This window comes from Rhinolophus hipposideros, assembly GCF_964194185.1.
Source record: "Rhinolophus hipposideros genome assembly, chromosome: 3".
NCBI classification, from domain to species: Eukaryota; Metazoa; Chordata; class Mammalia; order Chiroptera; family Rhinolophidae; genus Rhinolophus; species Rhinolophus hipposideros.
In genome coordinates this window covers 20436729-20453885 of record NC_138049.1, presented here as the reverse complement: position 1 = coordinate 20453885, position 17157 = coordinate 20436729, and the positions used below count along the sequence as shown (strand labels likewise).

At 39.6% G+C, this 17157-nt stretch overlaps 1 protein-coding gene across 2 annotated transcripts in view; it reads left to right on the top strand.

The window, feature by feature from the left end:
- The first annotated feature begins 561 nt into the window (after positions 1-561).
- AIG1 (androgen induced 1) overlaps positions 562-17157 on the top strand; it is a 236458-nt gene continuing 219862 nt past the window's right edge. The window contains exon 1 of one of the 2 annotated variants that reach the window (XM_081044950.1): positions 562-932. In XM_081044950.1, coding sequence (XP_080901076.1) covers positions 792-932 — 141 coding nt within the window. In that variant the 5' untranslated portion in view covers positions 562-791. The remainder of the gene's footprint in view (positions 933-17157) is intronic. The other variant, XM_081044951.1, reaches the window with a different exon arrangement.

Here is a 17157-nt window from a genome sequence, read left to right as displayed (position 1 = left end):
AATGCAATCTTGCAACATAGACAGTTACCTGACACTTTCTTTACAACCTTTGATTTATAAACCTCTTGTCAAAAGTTCACAGTCTGTCTTGTTCTATATTAATAGGATATTTGTAAATTTTCTATGGAAAATGCAGTGCACTTCATCTACTTTAATAGAATTTATAAGGGAATTTCATAGTGATGGAAAGTAGCCTGACACTAAACATCCAATTAGGTTCCAAATAAAGCAAGTCACTCTACTGGTGTCCTAAGTGATACCCCACGTTCACGCTTCTCCAGTCCCTCAGCACCGAGCACCCCACTTGGCCATCCCAGGGAACTCCGCAGCTCAGTGGGAACGGTGGTCGACACTGGGGTCCCCTCTTTCAGTGCAGGGTTCCCGACCTGCCGCCCGGCCGCGCACCCTCCCCGCGAGGCTGCTGCGACCCGCGGCGGCCCCCAGAGCGCGGCGCGCCCTTCCCGAGCCCTGGTTCCAGTCCCCTCCGCACTCCTGGGACACCTAGGGGGCGCCCCCGGCCGGGTCTCCTGGGACCCCGAGAACGCAGGATGACGGAGATGACGAAAGAGCTGACGCCACGCCGCCCGCCGGCCCCGGCCGCCGTTAGAGCCCGCAAACGCTGCCCCGCCCGCACAGGTCGCTCCGCCACTCGCGGTCGCGCCGGTCCCGCGGGGCGCGCCCCGCCTCCGCCCCGCCCCGCCCCGCCCCGCCGCGCCGGGCTTCCCACGCGCGCGCCCGGTGCCTTCCGCCCTCTCTCCTCGCTGCCCAGCTCGGTGCAGGCCTTGGCGAACATGGCGCTTGTTCCTTGCCAAGTGCTGCGGGTGGCGATTCTGCTGTCCTACTGCTCTATCCTGTGCAACTACAAGGCCATCGAAATGCCCTCTCATCAGACCTACGGAGGGAGCTGGAAATTCCTGACGTTCATTGATCTGGTAAGGCCGTCCTCCCCCTCCCCCGTCTGCCCTGCACCGGAGCCCGTGTTTGTGGGTGTGTGAGCACCTGCGCGGGAGCGTGCCTCCAGATTCCACCCCTGCCCTCGCCTCTTCCCCAGTGAGTGCGTCTACAGGCCTGGCTGCCCCCACAGTACCCCCTCTGCACCAGCCAACGTTTCCTGGTGATTGGGGCACGAGTGGAGGTGGGGGGCAGCCAGGTGGTGGGGTGTTTGGAGGGAAACACAGACCTACTTCTAAGAGGTGATACGGAAAGATTCTCAACCTAGCGAATGGATTGGACGACCTTGATCTTGAGGGGCCAGGCCTCAGACCCCTACGCCCCCAAGGTGCTTTCTGGAGCACCCATCGTGGGATCAAGTTGCAGCACCAGAGGAAACTGGGTACTGTCGAATTACTTGAAGCTTCCTCTGAAAGGACCAAAATACTCTTCACATAGAAGCACCTAATAAAGTTGTCTGTTTTGCATCTGCTTTTTTTTTTTTTTTTTCCCATTGTCAGTAATTTCCTTACAACCTTTTACCCAAAAACATTAGGGGAGAGAGATTTTAAAAATGCATTTCCAGTGTGACTTGACACTCTTCTTTGTCTTCCCATGTAAACATTTGCAGTAGTTTGCATAAGCAGCTCCTCTTTTGGTACAACATAATAAGCCTTGACCCTACTGTTTGTGTGTGTGTTTGTTTGTTTGTTTTGTAAACATACCCACTTCTGGCACTAAAAGGGCCAGAAAATCAGAACATGAACATACGCCCAAGAATGACATGGGGTGGAACCTAGGAAAAGTGACTAATGTAGACTGGGCCCAACGCACTAAAAGATGATCAAGTATGGGTGCAAACAAAAGCAACCAATGCTAAGGACTACAGAAACTGTAGCACCAGCTCCTGGGACGCCAGAACTGTCCGTCCAAGATTATACATGAGGTTGACTATACAAGCAAGATTATAATCTCTAATTGTTGACCCTCCATTTTGATGAAGAGAACTTGATACCTGTTTTCAGATATTTCCAAAGGCTTAGTATTCTTCAAAGAAATACAGTCCCAGGGTTTTAATTTAGAAATACCACCTTGTATTTGTGTCATGTTAGATACTTTCAGAGAGCAATTTAAGTTCTTTCTCCCATCAGTCTTCAAACTGTGCTCGTACCCCAGGGCACCAAGACTTCCCAGGACATGGAGTGTTTCAAGGGTTTCAATTTTCAGATCCTCAACTTTCATCTCTTTCTTGAAACTGAGCTGCCTGTGAACATGGGTGATGGCTGCCTGCCAGTTCTTTTCTCTTCCTCCCCGTTCATCCAGGGGACGAGAACATGACAGGGCTTTGTGTTGTATTTATCTATCCTTCTAGCATTCAGAAGATAGATGATCGTCACCAGGAATATCTTCGTATTTGATTGAAAAACGAAGTCAGACTTGTTTTGACAGGAAGTCTTATTGGGTTGATTGGCATATCAACGAAGATTGGTTCTGCCAATTACGTTAGATAGCAGACATTTTCCATAGATTGAGTGAGGGAAATCTGCAGCCCTGAGGTTCCGATAAAAATGTATCAGAGCAATAGAAATCATACTCCTTTTTCAACTGTTTAAACTTACGTTAAAAATGTTTAGATGTTACTTAAAAATATGTGCATAGATTTTCAGAATTCTGTAAGGGGCTATGTGAACAAAATTCCTCTTAGATCACTAAAGTATCCCATTCCTCAGTCAGGTGTCACTTAGAGCTGGTCCTTTTGAGTGTCACCAAGGAGCAGTGTTGAGCTAAAATACTAATGGAGCTTCCACTCGAGCCACAGGAACTATGAACAGTTCTCAGAAACAACTTCACCTTAAATGTAGTTTGGGGAAAGCAGAGGAGGGGGTCAGCAGGTGAGAGGGATAGAAATTGAAGTCGGTAAATCCATGAGAGATTACTGCTTCTCACATTGGCACTGCTTACTTCATTAAAAAACAAGACTCAAGAAACAACATACCTCTCATAATCTTTGTGTGACATGAAATTGTAGTAGAGCCAATTTCACTCTATTTAAACTATCATACAGTTTATAGTTTAGCGTTTGATGATTGGACTTGCCCATTTTAAATAATGATCATTACAAATATAGTTTTGTCCATCAGAATTCAGGCATAAATTCAAATTTGAAACTTTTATTTTGTTTCATATTTAGACTCAGTTTGTACAGGGCCTTCAGCCACTCATTCAAACCTCTTACTCTCTGTGGCTTCTGATTGAAATATAATAATTATCTTTAATCAAGACTTCCTAGAAGAAAGTATGTCAAGAATATATTCATAGAAACATACAACAACATATTATTTTTAGAGATTTAGAGTCTTTAGAGCCTAAGCATATTGTACAGCTGTTAAAACAACCAACCTGTCAATCCCTAGGAATGGCATGAAAAGATTAGGCTACTATAATTCACCCATTTAACTTTTCATTTTTTTCGTGTTGAAAAGATGGAATAAACTTTATTGCTTAATGCCTTGGGCAATTTTAATGATTCTTTGCTCATTAGAGCAATTTGGGAAGAGGTTTTAGCTTCTCAAAATTTTTTTTAGAAGGCCTGTTTTCTAGTCAGCTTGGACTGAAGAGAATCTGGATCCTTATCCTGGCGGCCACAGTCTGATTCCATGGTCCATGGCATAAGTTGGGAATCTCAGAATACATGGTATCCAGGAGTAGATGGTTAGGTGGCAGTGGCCATTCCAGCTATATCCATATCTTTCTTTGAGTATGAGAGTCATTGTGGGGACAAAGCCCCAAAAAACAGTTTCCAGGCTCTCGGCCTCACATAGAAAGGTGCTGGCTCGGGTAGTAAATGGCCATCAACTGTGATCAGATGGCCAGCAGCTGTGGCTAGTTGGCTGTCAGCTGTAACCCGTAAGCCATTGGCCACTAATATAACGGTTGTGGCTACACTAGCAAAAAGAATGGGGGCTAGCAAGAAGATGGTGGCTGGCAAGTGGAGACTGCTATTAGGCAGATTATGTAGATCCTGCTTCCTGTGTCTCCAGCCCAGCCGCCAGCGAGAATATATTGGTTTGACTCACCTATCTATGGCTCCGTGGGTGTTCCTTTTTGGCCTCACCATGTCCTGCGTTCTTACGTGGGGAGCGGGAGCTGAGACCCCGCAGGCCGCCCCGTCGGACACCCCGCACGACACATGGCGTAGTCGGCAGGATACGGTGCTGGCCAAAGCTTTCCGAAGGTCAGTGGAGCAGTTTGTGCGTATGAAAGCTCAGTCTGAGGAAGACCAGGAGGAGCAGCTGCCGGAGAGCTCGATTCCCCTGGAGGGGTGGAAAGAAGTGGATGGTTCCCCAACCAGCAGAGGCCGGAGAAAGCGGAGAAAGCGAAGGTTGTTGCCGTCCTGTGGGCTGGGAAGTGCTTGCTGAGGCAGCCTGGATGCGGGACTTGTCCCAGGAGGAAACGCTTGCTGAGTCCTCCGTGGGAGATGAGGGTGAGGTCAAGGTCATCCCTCACCCCCAGGACAGCCCTGGCGAATGACTGGACTATGAGGAATTGCCTTCTATCCCTGATTTAATGGACGCTTGACTGTTTGGGAACATACCACCATGTAGTGGGACTGGCGGATGTTTGCTTTTGTGTCTTGACTGGCCGCCATCAAGAATATGTAAGTACCTTGATGTGAGCCGCTGTTGTTCCAGCACAGTACCCCGAGAGGCCCAGAGAGAGAGTGGCAGTGCCCTGAGAGGCCTGGCTGTGTCCAGGAAGTCTGGCTGTGCCCAGAGAGAGTGGCAGTGCCCTGAGAGCCCTGGCTGTGTCCAGGAAGTTTGGCTGAGTCCAGAGAGAGTGGCAGTGCCCTGAGAGCCCTGGCTGTGTCCAGGAAGTCTGGCTGTGTCCAGAGAGAGTGGCAGTGCCCTGAGAAACCTTGGCTGTGCCCAGAGGGATTGGTGGTACCCTAAGAAGCCCAGGAAGTCTGGCTGTGACCAGAAGTACTGGTGGTGCCTTGAGAAACCCTGGCTGTGCTCAAGAGAGCCTGGCTGTGTCCGGAATATTGCATTCACCTCCAGGCTCCTCGCACAGGGCCCCTTGTGGAAGACACTTGTCGAGTAGATTGTGAGGCGAGACCCTGTAGGGGTGGAGTGTGGGGACAAAGCCCCCAAAAAACAGTTTCTAGGCTCTCGGCCTCACATAGAAAGGTGCTGGCTCGGGTAGTAAATGGCCATCAACTGTGATCAGATGGCCAGCAGCTGTGGCTAGTTGGCCGTCAGCTGTAACCCGTAGGCCATGGGCCACTAATATAACAGTTGTGGCTACGCTAGCAAAAAGAATGGGGGCTAGCGAGAAGATGGTGGCTGGCAAGCGCGGACTGCTGTTAGGCAGATTATGTAGATCCTGCTTCCTGTGTCTCCAGCCCAGCTGCCAGCGAGAATATATTGGTTTGACTCCCCTATCTATGGCTCCGTGGGTGTTCCTTTTTGGCCTCACCATGTCCTGCATTCTTATGTTGGGAGCGGGACCAGAGACCCCGCCTGACACCCCGCACGACAGTCATCCCAATAGAAAGAGAGCTCATAGTTAAAAACTGAAATGCAAGTTTTTGCTCTCAGTAATTTTATACTGTTATTCCCCAAGAGCTCCTCTTCCTAGCATTGAAGAGAACTAAACTATAAGAACTAACTATAAAAGAAAGTGCGTCAAGAAAATTCATTAGTAAATGGAAATGGTGGTAGACAGAATAATGGGTCCCCAAAGATGTCCACATCCTAATTCGCAGGACCTGTGAATGTGTTAGGTTATATTGCAAAGGGGAGTCATCCGGGATTATCCAGGCGTGCCCAAAGTAATCACAAGGGTTTTTGAGGGAAGTGGAAAAGGAGTCAGGTGGAGGGGACGTGACTGCTGAAGAAAGTCACAGAGAGATGCAACATTGCTGGCTTTAAAGATAAAGGAAGGGGCCAAGAGCCAAGGAATGTGGGAATTGTCTAGAAGTTGGAAAGGACAAGGAAATAAATTCTCCCCTCAAGCCTCCAGAAGGAACACAGCCCTGATGACACCTTGATTTTAGCCCAATGAGACCTATTTTGGACCTCTGCCTTCCAGATCTATAAAATAGTAATTGTATGTTGTTTAAGCCGCTAAGTACTGTGTTTCCCCGAAAATAAGACCTAGCCGGACAATCAGCTCTAATGCGTCTTTTGGAGCAAAAATTAAAATAAGACCCAGTCTTATTTTAATATTTGCTCCAAAAATAAGACCCAGTGTTATTTTAATATAATACAAGACTGTCTTATATAATACAATATAATATATAATATAATATAATACTGGGTCTTATATAACATACAAGACTGGGTATAATATAATATAATATAATATAATACTGGGTCATATTAATTTTGGCTCCAAAAGATGCATTAGAGCTGATAGTCTGGCCAGGTCTTATTTTCGGGGAAACTCGGTAATTTGTTACAGCAGCAATAGAAAGCTGATACACTTGGTTTAAATCCTCTGACCTAGGGGAAAAAAAAGAAAAACTTAAATGTATTTTTGCCCCAAAACTTAGTGGCTTAAAACAACAAACATTATTATGTCAATAACTTAAGGAATGCAGGAGACCCCATCTTAGAAGTAGCGACGGTTTGAAATAACCTCTGATGAAAGTGAAAAAAGAAAGTGCCCAAACAGGACTGTATTTAAACGTCAAGAAGACAAAAATCATGACTATAAAATAAACACACAACTTTAACATGGACAATGAAGATATCGTAATTAAAGATTTTGCTGACCTTGTTTCAGTCATCAATTCAAATTTATCTCAACTAGTTCTTTATGTACATTAGATAACTTGTTAATTTTAGATTTGATCAAAATGCAGGTTTTAGCCTACTGCATGTATTAAACTATGCAGAGGAGACATACATGTAATGGGGCACTATGAGAATCAATAAAAACAACATTGGAAAAACTAGGTCTCTAAAATATTATCCTGTAACAACATGTTGTGCTAGGAGAAGGAATACACTTAACTGTAAATCAGCTGGAAAGGAAGACAATTTAAACGAACTGATGTTCAAATATTTTCTTAACAGATGTTATAGCTCAGGCAGATTCATTCACTTATCACTAATGAAAGGATAATTGCTCCCCCACTCCAAGTTACATAACAGTTGGCTCCAAAGATAATAAAAATGAAGAATCAGATTAAAACCAGCATAAAGGAAAAGGCAACTGCATGTTGAGGCCTCGTACTGGGGTATAATAGGTGTTTGTAACCATTGACCACATGGAATCTTTCTCTTACCAAATTTTCAAGGAGCATTCCTTTCTTGTCCTATTTCCTCCTAAAACATTCAAAATAATAGGGATTTTTGAAATATATCAACCAGAACTTTATTCCGATGTATATGGTAGAGCGTTAAACATGCATGAGCCAGAATCAACTTCTTTTGAACAACACGCATTGGACATTTGTTACTAAAAATTAATAGCGACGTTGGATTTAGGACACTGGATTTTTGAAGACTGAAACAAAAATCTGGCTATCCCCTTTGCTCTGGTTTGCGGTATCCACCATTTTTGAGATCCATGAGATTGTGGTATCCATCATCTCTTAAGGCTGACTTTTACTTATTGTTCTTCTGGTACTGACTTGTCATTCACGCGTGGAGAGTAGCTTGTTTAGGTCCTGCCTCCTCAAGTCTGGTCTGAGGACCCGAGCGCTGACCTCAGCAGGGGTCCTGCTAGAAATGGGGGACCTCTGGCTCCACCCCTGACCTTCTGAATCAGACTCGACACTTTAATAAGATCACGACTAGGTGGTTCGTCTGCACGTTCTAGTATGATAGATGCTGTAGGCAACACCATTTTCTGTATTGTAATTTAACATGGAAGAGTTTGGAGGACACAGCCTCCGTATATTAGTTCTGCCTACTGTATTGAAAACATTTAAACGTATTTCAAAATATATTGAAGGTGACTTTTACTGTGACATAACTTAAAACATGTTGGAAAAAATGACAACTTTAAAATAAAAGGAGAAAAGTATGTGTTCGGCACCTGGGATAAGTTATTTATTGCCATTGTGAAAACAAATTTAGCTAATCTTCAGGGCAAGCAAGGCGAAAAAGAATACACATTTGGTCGCGTTGTCGGTAGAGCTGGCATAAAAGAAGCTCGACAATTTATCATTAGAAATAGTTCTTTCTAGGCACTGACTTTTCAAGGTTATTTATTACTCAGATCGTCATACAAAGAACATCGGGAAGCATAGTAGATAATGCCTTTGATTAGTTTTTAGCGAAATATATAGAAATGTTCTTATAGCTGATGTTTCTTATGTCATGATTTTATGACAGCCAAAGGCATGGTGTTATATTTTGATTGGATATTTTTGTGGAGGCGTTTTTGTACAGGTTGAAGGTAATATAATCTTGGCACGTGTTTTTGTGTCTAAATCCATATCGCAAAAGTTTAAGAAAACTACAGAAGGATAAATAAGGGCTCAGATGTTGAAAAGCTTGGGGTGTTTAACGATCAGGAAACGGTCAAATATACAAGGAGGATACATTTTCTGGCTTTTAGACATACAAAGAATTTTTGACATTTAAAGAGGCAGAATAAACTGTGTAAGTATATTAAACAATGCATTTGAATTTGTCTTATGTTTACTTATAAGAAAATATTCTTGACTCTGGTTTATGGCTTAATTTTAAATAAGAAATAGTGTCTTGAGAAGAGATGCTGTATCTCATTATGTAACTATGGATGGTACTTAGCTTTGCCACTCAAAACCGTAGCGTGTCATGTGAAGGCCAATAGTTCATTGAGTACTCAGTGAACAAAATGAGGTGGGTTATTTGTTTCTTTGTTTGTATTTGGATGTTATACAAAGGGTGAAAATGCAAGTTTTTTTTTCCAGTAGTATCAGACTTGACTCTGAAATGTCCACGTAAACTTGAAGGATTAAATAATGCTTTTTCCTAACCCAGGGAAAAATTGTGAATACAATAATTAGCATAGAATCCTCTTCACCTTCTTTGAACGTGTTTCTTTTGGATCAAACATAAAATAGGGGTCTGGTTTTGTCAGAGTAGGGGAGATAGTTGAGGATATAATCACTCATTCCCTTTCTTAGTTGCAAGTGTTATTAAAATTATAGAAAGTCAGAGAGAAAAAAATGGCGGCGTGAGGTGAGCCTCTGTAACGCTCCCCTGGAATTTACAACGAATCGGACAACAATAACTCCACAAAGGACTCCTTGCACAGCAGACAGGCAAGACGAAGAGGCCGAGGCTATTAGACCACCATCAACAGGGACAACTTGTGGCAACCAAAACATAAAAAGGGGGAGCGTAAAGGCCTGAACTGGAATATGGGAATAGAGAAAGTAAGCGGACTGAAGAAACTGGAATACTCTAAATATCAAACTTTCTTTTACATAAACTCAAGGGTAACCACTCAAAAAACATCCAAATCTGAAATATATACTGTAATAAAAGAAGAAACAGAGGGAAACATCATAGAATACTACCACACAGAAATAACAGACAACAACAAAAAGGCAAAGAAACAATGGAGACACAGCCTTACCAGAAAACTAAAGACAGAATGACAGGAAATCCTCACATATCAATAATCACCCTAAATGTAAATGGACTGAACTCACCAATAAAGAGACACAGAGTAGCAGATTGGATCAAAAAACTAAACCCAACCATATGCTGCCTACAAGAGACACATCTCAGCTACAAGGACAAGCATAGACTCAAAGTGAAAGGGTGGAAATTGACACTTCAAGCAAATGGTACCCAGAAAAAATCAGGTGTAGCCATAATGATTTCCGATGAAACAGACTTCAGGGTGAAAAAGATAACAAGAGACAAAGATGGACATTTCATAATGGTAAAGGGGACTATACAACAAGAAGACATAACAGTCATCAATATTTATGCCCCCAATCAGGGAGCACCGAAATATACCAAGCAACTACTAACAGAATTAAAGGGAGAAATTGACCAAAACACAATTATACTAGGGGACTTAAATACATCATTGACAGCTATGGATAGATCATCCAAACAGAAGATAAATAACGAAATCGCAGCCCTAAATGACACATTAGATGAATTGGACATAATTGACATATATAGAGCACTTCATCCTAAAACATCAGACTATACATTCTTTTCTAGTGTACATGGAACATTCTCAAGGATAGACCATATATTGGGACACAAAATCAGCCTCAGCAAATTTAAGAAGATTGAAATCATACCAAGCATATTCTCTGATCACAAAGCTTTGAAATTGGATATCAACTGCAAAAAGAAAGCAGGAAAAAACACAAATACATGGAGATTAAACAACATACTTTTAAAGAAGGACTGGGTCAAAGAAGAAATTAGAGGAGAGCTCAAAAGATACATAGAAACAAATGACAATGAAAATACATCCTACCAAAATTTTTGGGATGCCGCGAAAGCAGTTTTAAGAGGGAAATTTATATCATTACAGGCCTATCTCAAGAAACAAGAAAAATCCCAAATAAATAACCTCATGTTACACCTTAAAAAACTAGAAAAAGAAGAACAAGCGAAACCCAAGGTCAGCAGAAGAAAGGAAATAACAAAAATCAGAGCAGAACTAAATGAAATAGAGAACAAAAAGACAATAGAAAAAATTAATGTGACAAAAAGCTGGTTCTTTGAAAAGATTAACAAAATCGACAAACCCTTGGCTAGACTCACTAAGATAAAAAGAGAGAAGACACTACTTAACAAAATCAGAAATGAAAAAGGGGAAGTTATCACGGACACCACAGAAATACAAAGGATTATCCAAGAATACTATGAAGGACTATATGCCACCAAATTTAATAACTTAGAAGAAATGGACAAGTTCTTAGAAACATATAGCCTTCCAAGGCTGAACCGAGAAGAAGTGGAAAATCTAAACAGGCCGATCACCAGTAACGAAATTGAATCAGTCATCAAAAACCTTCCCAAAAGCAAAACTCCTGGACCAGATGGCTTCACCAGTGAATTCTACCAAACCTTCAAAGAGGATCTAATACCAATCCTGCTCAAACTCTTCCAAAAAATTGAAGAAGAGTCAGTACTCCCTAACTCATTTTATGAGGCCAACATTACCCTGATACCAAAACCTGGTAAGGACAACACAGAAAAAGAAAACTACAGACCTATATCTCTGATGAATACAGATGCTAAAATCCTAAACAAAATTCTAGCAAATCGAATACAACAATGCATTAAAAAGATTATTCATCACGACCAAGTGGGGTTCATCCCCGGGGCACAAGGATGGTTCAACATTCGCAAATCCATCAATGTGATACATCACATAAACAAAATAAAGGACAAAAACCATATGATTCTATCAATTGATGCAGAAAAAGCATTTGATAAGATACAACATCCATTTATGATTAAAACACTTACTAAAATTGGTATAGAAGGAAAATACCTCAACATAATAAAGGCCATATACGACAAGCCCTCAGCTAACCTCATAATTAATGGGGAAAAGCTGAAGCCCTTTGCTCTACGTTCAGGAACACGACAAGGTTGTCCCCTATCACCTCTGCTTTTCAACATAGTGTTGGAAGTCCTCGCCAGAGCTATCAGGCAAGAGAAAGAAATAAAAGGCATCCAAATTGGGAATGAAGAAGTTAAATTGTCACTCTTTGCAGATGACATGATGCTATACATAGAAAACCCTAAAGACTCCACCAAAAAGCTATTAGAAACAATCAATGAATATAGTAAAGTTGCTGGCTACAAAATCAACGTACAAAAGTCCATTGCTTTCCTATATACCAACAATGAAATCTCAGAAAAAGAGATAGAAAAAACAATTCCTTTTGCAATTGCAGCAAAAAGAATAAAATACCTAGGAATAAACTTAACCAAGGATGTGAAGGATTTATATGCTGAAAACTATAAGACATTTTTGAAAGAAATTGAAGAAGACACAAAGAAATGGAAAGACATTCCGTGCTCATGGATTGGAAGAATCAACATCGTTAAAATGGCCATATTACCCAAAGCCATATACAGATTTAATGCAATCCCCATTAAAATCCCAATGGCATTTTTTAAAGAAATAGAACAAAAAATCATCAGATTTGTTTGGAACCACAAAAGATCCCGAATAGCCAAAGCAATATTAAAAAAAAAGAACAATACTGGAGGTATCACACTCCCTGATTTTTCCTTGTACTACAGGGCTACAATAATCAAAACAGCTTGGTATTGGCGGAAAAACAGACTCATAGACCAATGGAATAGAATTGAGAACCCAGAAATAAAACCACATAAATATGGACAGATAATTTTTGACAAAGAAGCTAAAAACATACAATGGAGAAAAGACAGCCTCTTCAATAAATGGTGCTGGCAGAATTGGATAGCCACGTGCAAAAGAATGAAACTGGACTGCTGTCTGTCACCATGTACCAAAATTAATTCAAAATGGATCAAAGACTTAAGCATAAGACCTGACACAATAAACTGCATTGAAGAAAACATAGGTACTAAACTTATGGACCTTGGGTTCAAAGAGCATTTTATGAATTTGACTCCAAAGGCAATGGAAGTAAAAACTAAAATAAATAAATGGGATTATATGAAACTGAAAAGCTTCTGCACAGCAAAAGAAACTATTGACAAAATAATGAGGCAACCAACTGAATGGGAGAAGATTTTCACAAACAGTTCCTCTGATAAGGGGCTAATATCCAAAATATACAAGGAACTCATGAAACTCAACAACAAAAATACAAACAACCCAATTGAAAAATGGACAGAGGACCTGAAGAGACATTTCTCCAAAGAGGATATACAAATGGCAAATAGACATATGAAAAAATGCTCAACATCGCTAATCATCAGAGAAATGCAAATGAAAACCACAATGAGATATCACCTCACCCCAGTCAGAATGGCTTTCATCAACAAAACAAATAGTAACAAGTGTTGGAGAGGCTGTGGAGAAAAAGGAACTCTCATACACTGTTGGTGGGAATGCAGACTGGTGCAGCCGCTATGGAAGGCAGTGTGGAGGTTCCTCAAGAAATTACGAATAGAATTACCATATGACCCAGCAATCGCTCTCCTGGGTATCTACCCCAAAAATATAAAAGCATTTCTCTACAGAGACACGTGTACTCCAATGTTCATTGCAGCTTTGTTTACGGTGGCCAAGACATGGAAACAACCAAAATGTCCTTCGATAGATGAATGGATAAAGAAGTTGTGGTACATATACACAATGGAATACTATTCGGCGTTAAGGAAAGATGATATAGGAGCATTTGTGACAACATGGATGGATCTCGAGAGAATAATGCTAAGTGAAATAAGTCAGACAGAAAAAGCAGAGAACCCTATGATTTCACTGATATGTGGTATATAAACCAAAAAGAACAAGACAAACAAATGAGAAACAAAAACTCATAGACACAGACAATAATTTAGTGGTTACCAGAGGGTAAGGGGGTGGAGGGTGGGTGATGAGGGTAAAGGGGATCAAATATATGGTGATGGAAGGAGAACTGACTCTGGGTGGTGAACACACAATGGCATTTATAGACGATGTAATACAGAATTGTACACCTGAAATCTATGTAAATTTACTAACAATTGTCACCCCAATAAAATTAATTAAAAAAAAAAAAAAAAAAAAAAAAAAAAAAATTATAGAAAGTCATCTGATCACTAGTTGAGGTCACTTCTTTTCCCATCCCTGCCATCCCCCACGTCTGGTATAACATTTAACAAAATTGGTAGCTGCTTTGAGGGTTTTCATTTGGTTTTCTGCGTTCCCCTGAAATGTCATATGTTTCTGTGGAAGCGTGAACAATAGTACAATTTTCCATGTTGAATCAGATGTTCCTGTGATCCAAGCATGCTTGGAAAAATCTTGCTGCTTAGGATTCCATAACAACAGAACTCTCTTTTGTGTCTAGCAGCCTATGGCTATTTAGCCAAAGGGCTCACTTCTCACCTGCAGGGCCATCCTACCAGAGTACAGTGAGCACAGAGTTCTCTTTGAATATGAGACTTCCCTTGATCAGATCTATTATGGAGCAAAGGTATGCAATGTAGCTTCGATGAGCTTGATCAAGATAGTCTAATCAAGAATAACCACAGATACTGCTGGAATTTGCAAAGTGGCAAGAACACTGTCATTTTGAACCTTGAGAAAATGGGATGTGTTTGTTACAATTCTTGAAGCCTGGAATTCTAAAACGTCACTTAGCTAAGAGTCTAGCCCTTTCAGATTGACTTATATTTAGATGTGTCAGGCGGTTATAATTTAAAATTTTAATTTAAAAAGCAATGCATAGAATTATAAAAAATTTGTAGAATACAGAAAACCCAAGGGAAGAAAATATATTCCATTCTAATTATCCCCAATTTTCTGTGCTTCTTAGTATTTTAGTGCTTCAAGATGGTATTCAAGTATATTTCAGAACTTTATACACACACACAGAGAGTCAGACTGCAGTTACATATACCGGGAGTGCCAAAAAAATGTATGTGCATGACTTGGATTCATCTTTTGTTACTGGTATATATTGAGTATTACAATTTTAATACAGTTTTTTCCTTTCTTAAAATGTGTATACGTTTTTTTTCGCACTGTCTATAGTCAGATTTCAGAAAAATCATGTTCTTTATAAAAATTACTTTTAAATTACAGAGAAAAATATCACTCAGAAACACCAATGGGACTATTTTGGTATTTGCCTTTTGAGCCATATGTAGACTTGAAAACAAAAGCTCAGTATATACATATGGTTAGTATAATTTCTTTGAATTAACATACAGCAAAATTCACTCTTTTTTTGTTGTACAGTTCTATGTGTTTTGACAGATGCATAGAATTCATGTAGCCACCACCATACTCACCTGAAAATAATTCCTTCGTGCAGTCCCCTTATGGTCAAACCCTCTCCTGAATCTTAAGAACCACAGATTTGTTCTCTATTTCTATTTTGCTTTTTCTAGAAAAATATATGAGGCCTAGAGTATATAGCCTTTGAGTATGGCTCTTTTTGTTTAGCGTAATGCATTTCAGATTCCTCCATGTTGTTGTGTGTCAACAGTTTGTTCCATTTTATTGCTGATGAATTCCATGGTATTGGGTCATTTTGCTGATCCACTCATAAATAGAAAGGCATTTGAGTTGTTTCCTAGTTTGGGATAATTATAAATAAGCAGCTACAAACATTTGCATACAAGTTTTTGTATGAACAGGAATTTTCATTTTTATTGGGTATGTACCTAGGAGTGGAATTGCTTGGTAATGTGGCAAGTATATGATTAACAGGATAAGAAACTGTGAAACTGTTTTCCAGAGTGGCTGTACCATTTTACATTTTTACTAGCAATGTGTGAGGGATCTAGTTTCTCCTGATGTTTACCAGTTATTTGATGTTGTCAGTATTTTTAATTTTAGCCATTTTGATTGATGTGTAGTGGTATCTCATCAAGATTGTAATTTGCATTTCTCAAATGGCTAATAAGGTTGAACATCTTCCCATGTGCTTATTTGCCATCTTTTTATCCTTTGCAGTGAAATAAATAGTATTATTTTGTTATATTTTACTCCCTGGGTTGTTTATTGCTGGTATATAGAGATACATTTGATTTTTGCACTTTGACTTTATATCCTGTGATTTTTGCTAAACTCACTTATTGGAAGAGATTTGCTGTAGACTCCATGAGATTTTCTTGTCTTTTTAAAATAGATAATCATGTCATCTGTTAATGGATGGTTTTCTTCTTTTCCAATCTTCATGACTTTTATTTATTTTTCATGTTTTATTGCATTGGTTAAGACTTCTAATACGATATTAATTAGAAGTGGTGAGAGTGCATATCTTTGCCTTATTTCTTTTTTAGGAGGAAAACAGTTTTTTTTGCAATTAAGTATGTTAGCTATAGTATTTTTTGCATATACCCTTTATTGGTTTGAGTACATTTCCTTTTATTCCTACTTTGCTAAACAGCATTTTAAAAAAACATAAATGGGTGTTGAATTTTGTCATGTGCTTTGACTGCATAAATTGATAAGTTTACATGACTTTTAATTTTTTTTCCTGTTAATATGGTGAATTATATTGATTGATTTTTAAATATTGAACTAGTCTTATATTCCTGGAGTGACTGCATTTGATTGTGCTATATTGTCCTTTTTAAATATTGCTGCATTTGATTTACTAATATTTTGCTGATTTTTTCCTTTCAGTCCATGAGGAATATTTGTGTTTCTTCTTCTCCTCCTCCTTCTCCTTCTTCTTCTCCTCCCCCTCTTCCTTCTCTTTCTCCTTCTTCATCTGCCTTTGATACTAGTGTGATGATAGTTTTATTCCTCCTCAGTATTCTGGAAGAGATTGAGTAGAATTGGCATTATTTCTTCCTGAAGTTTTTGGTAGAATTTACCACTGAAAACCACTGGACCTGGAGTTTTCTTTGTTGGAAATTACAACTACAAATTCAATTTGATTGAGTTCAAGATATAGGACTATTCAATTTATTTCTTTTTCATTGAGATTTGGTAGTTTATATCTTTCAAGGAATTGGTCTATTTTGTCTTAAGTTCAGCATTTTCTTCTTACTTTTATTGTCTGTGGTGATAATCACATGTCATGCCTGATATTGATAATTTGTGTCTTTTTTCCTTCATTAGTCTAAGGATTTCTCAATTTTATTGATTTTTTTTTCCAAAAATGAGCTTTTGGTTTCACTGTTTTTTCCTATTGTTTTTCTGTTTTTGATTTCATTGATTTCTTTTTTTTAACCTTTATTATTTACTTATTTCTGTTTATTTTGAGTTGAATTCATTCTTCTTTTACTAGTTTCTTGATGTTGGAACTTAGATTATTCATTTATTAATCTGAGCCTTTTTTTTCTTCCCAGTATAAACTTCTAATGCTACATACCACGTTAGCTGTATCTCACAAGTTTTAATACATTTTATTTTCATTTTTATTCACTTCAGAGTATTTTTAAAATTTCCTTTGAGTCTTTTATTAAACAAGTTATCAAGACTTTATTTTTTTAGAGCAGTTTTAGGTTCACAGCAAAATGGAGGGAAAGATATAGAGATTTCCCACGTATTCCCCTCTCACTCACAAGAGTCTTTCTATTTCCTGTTGGTTATTTAGGCATATGTTGTTTAATTTACACACTGTAGATGTATCTCGGATAT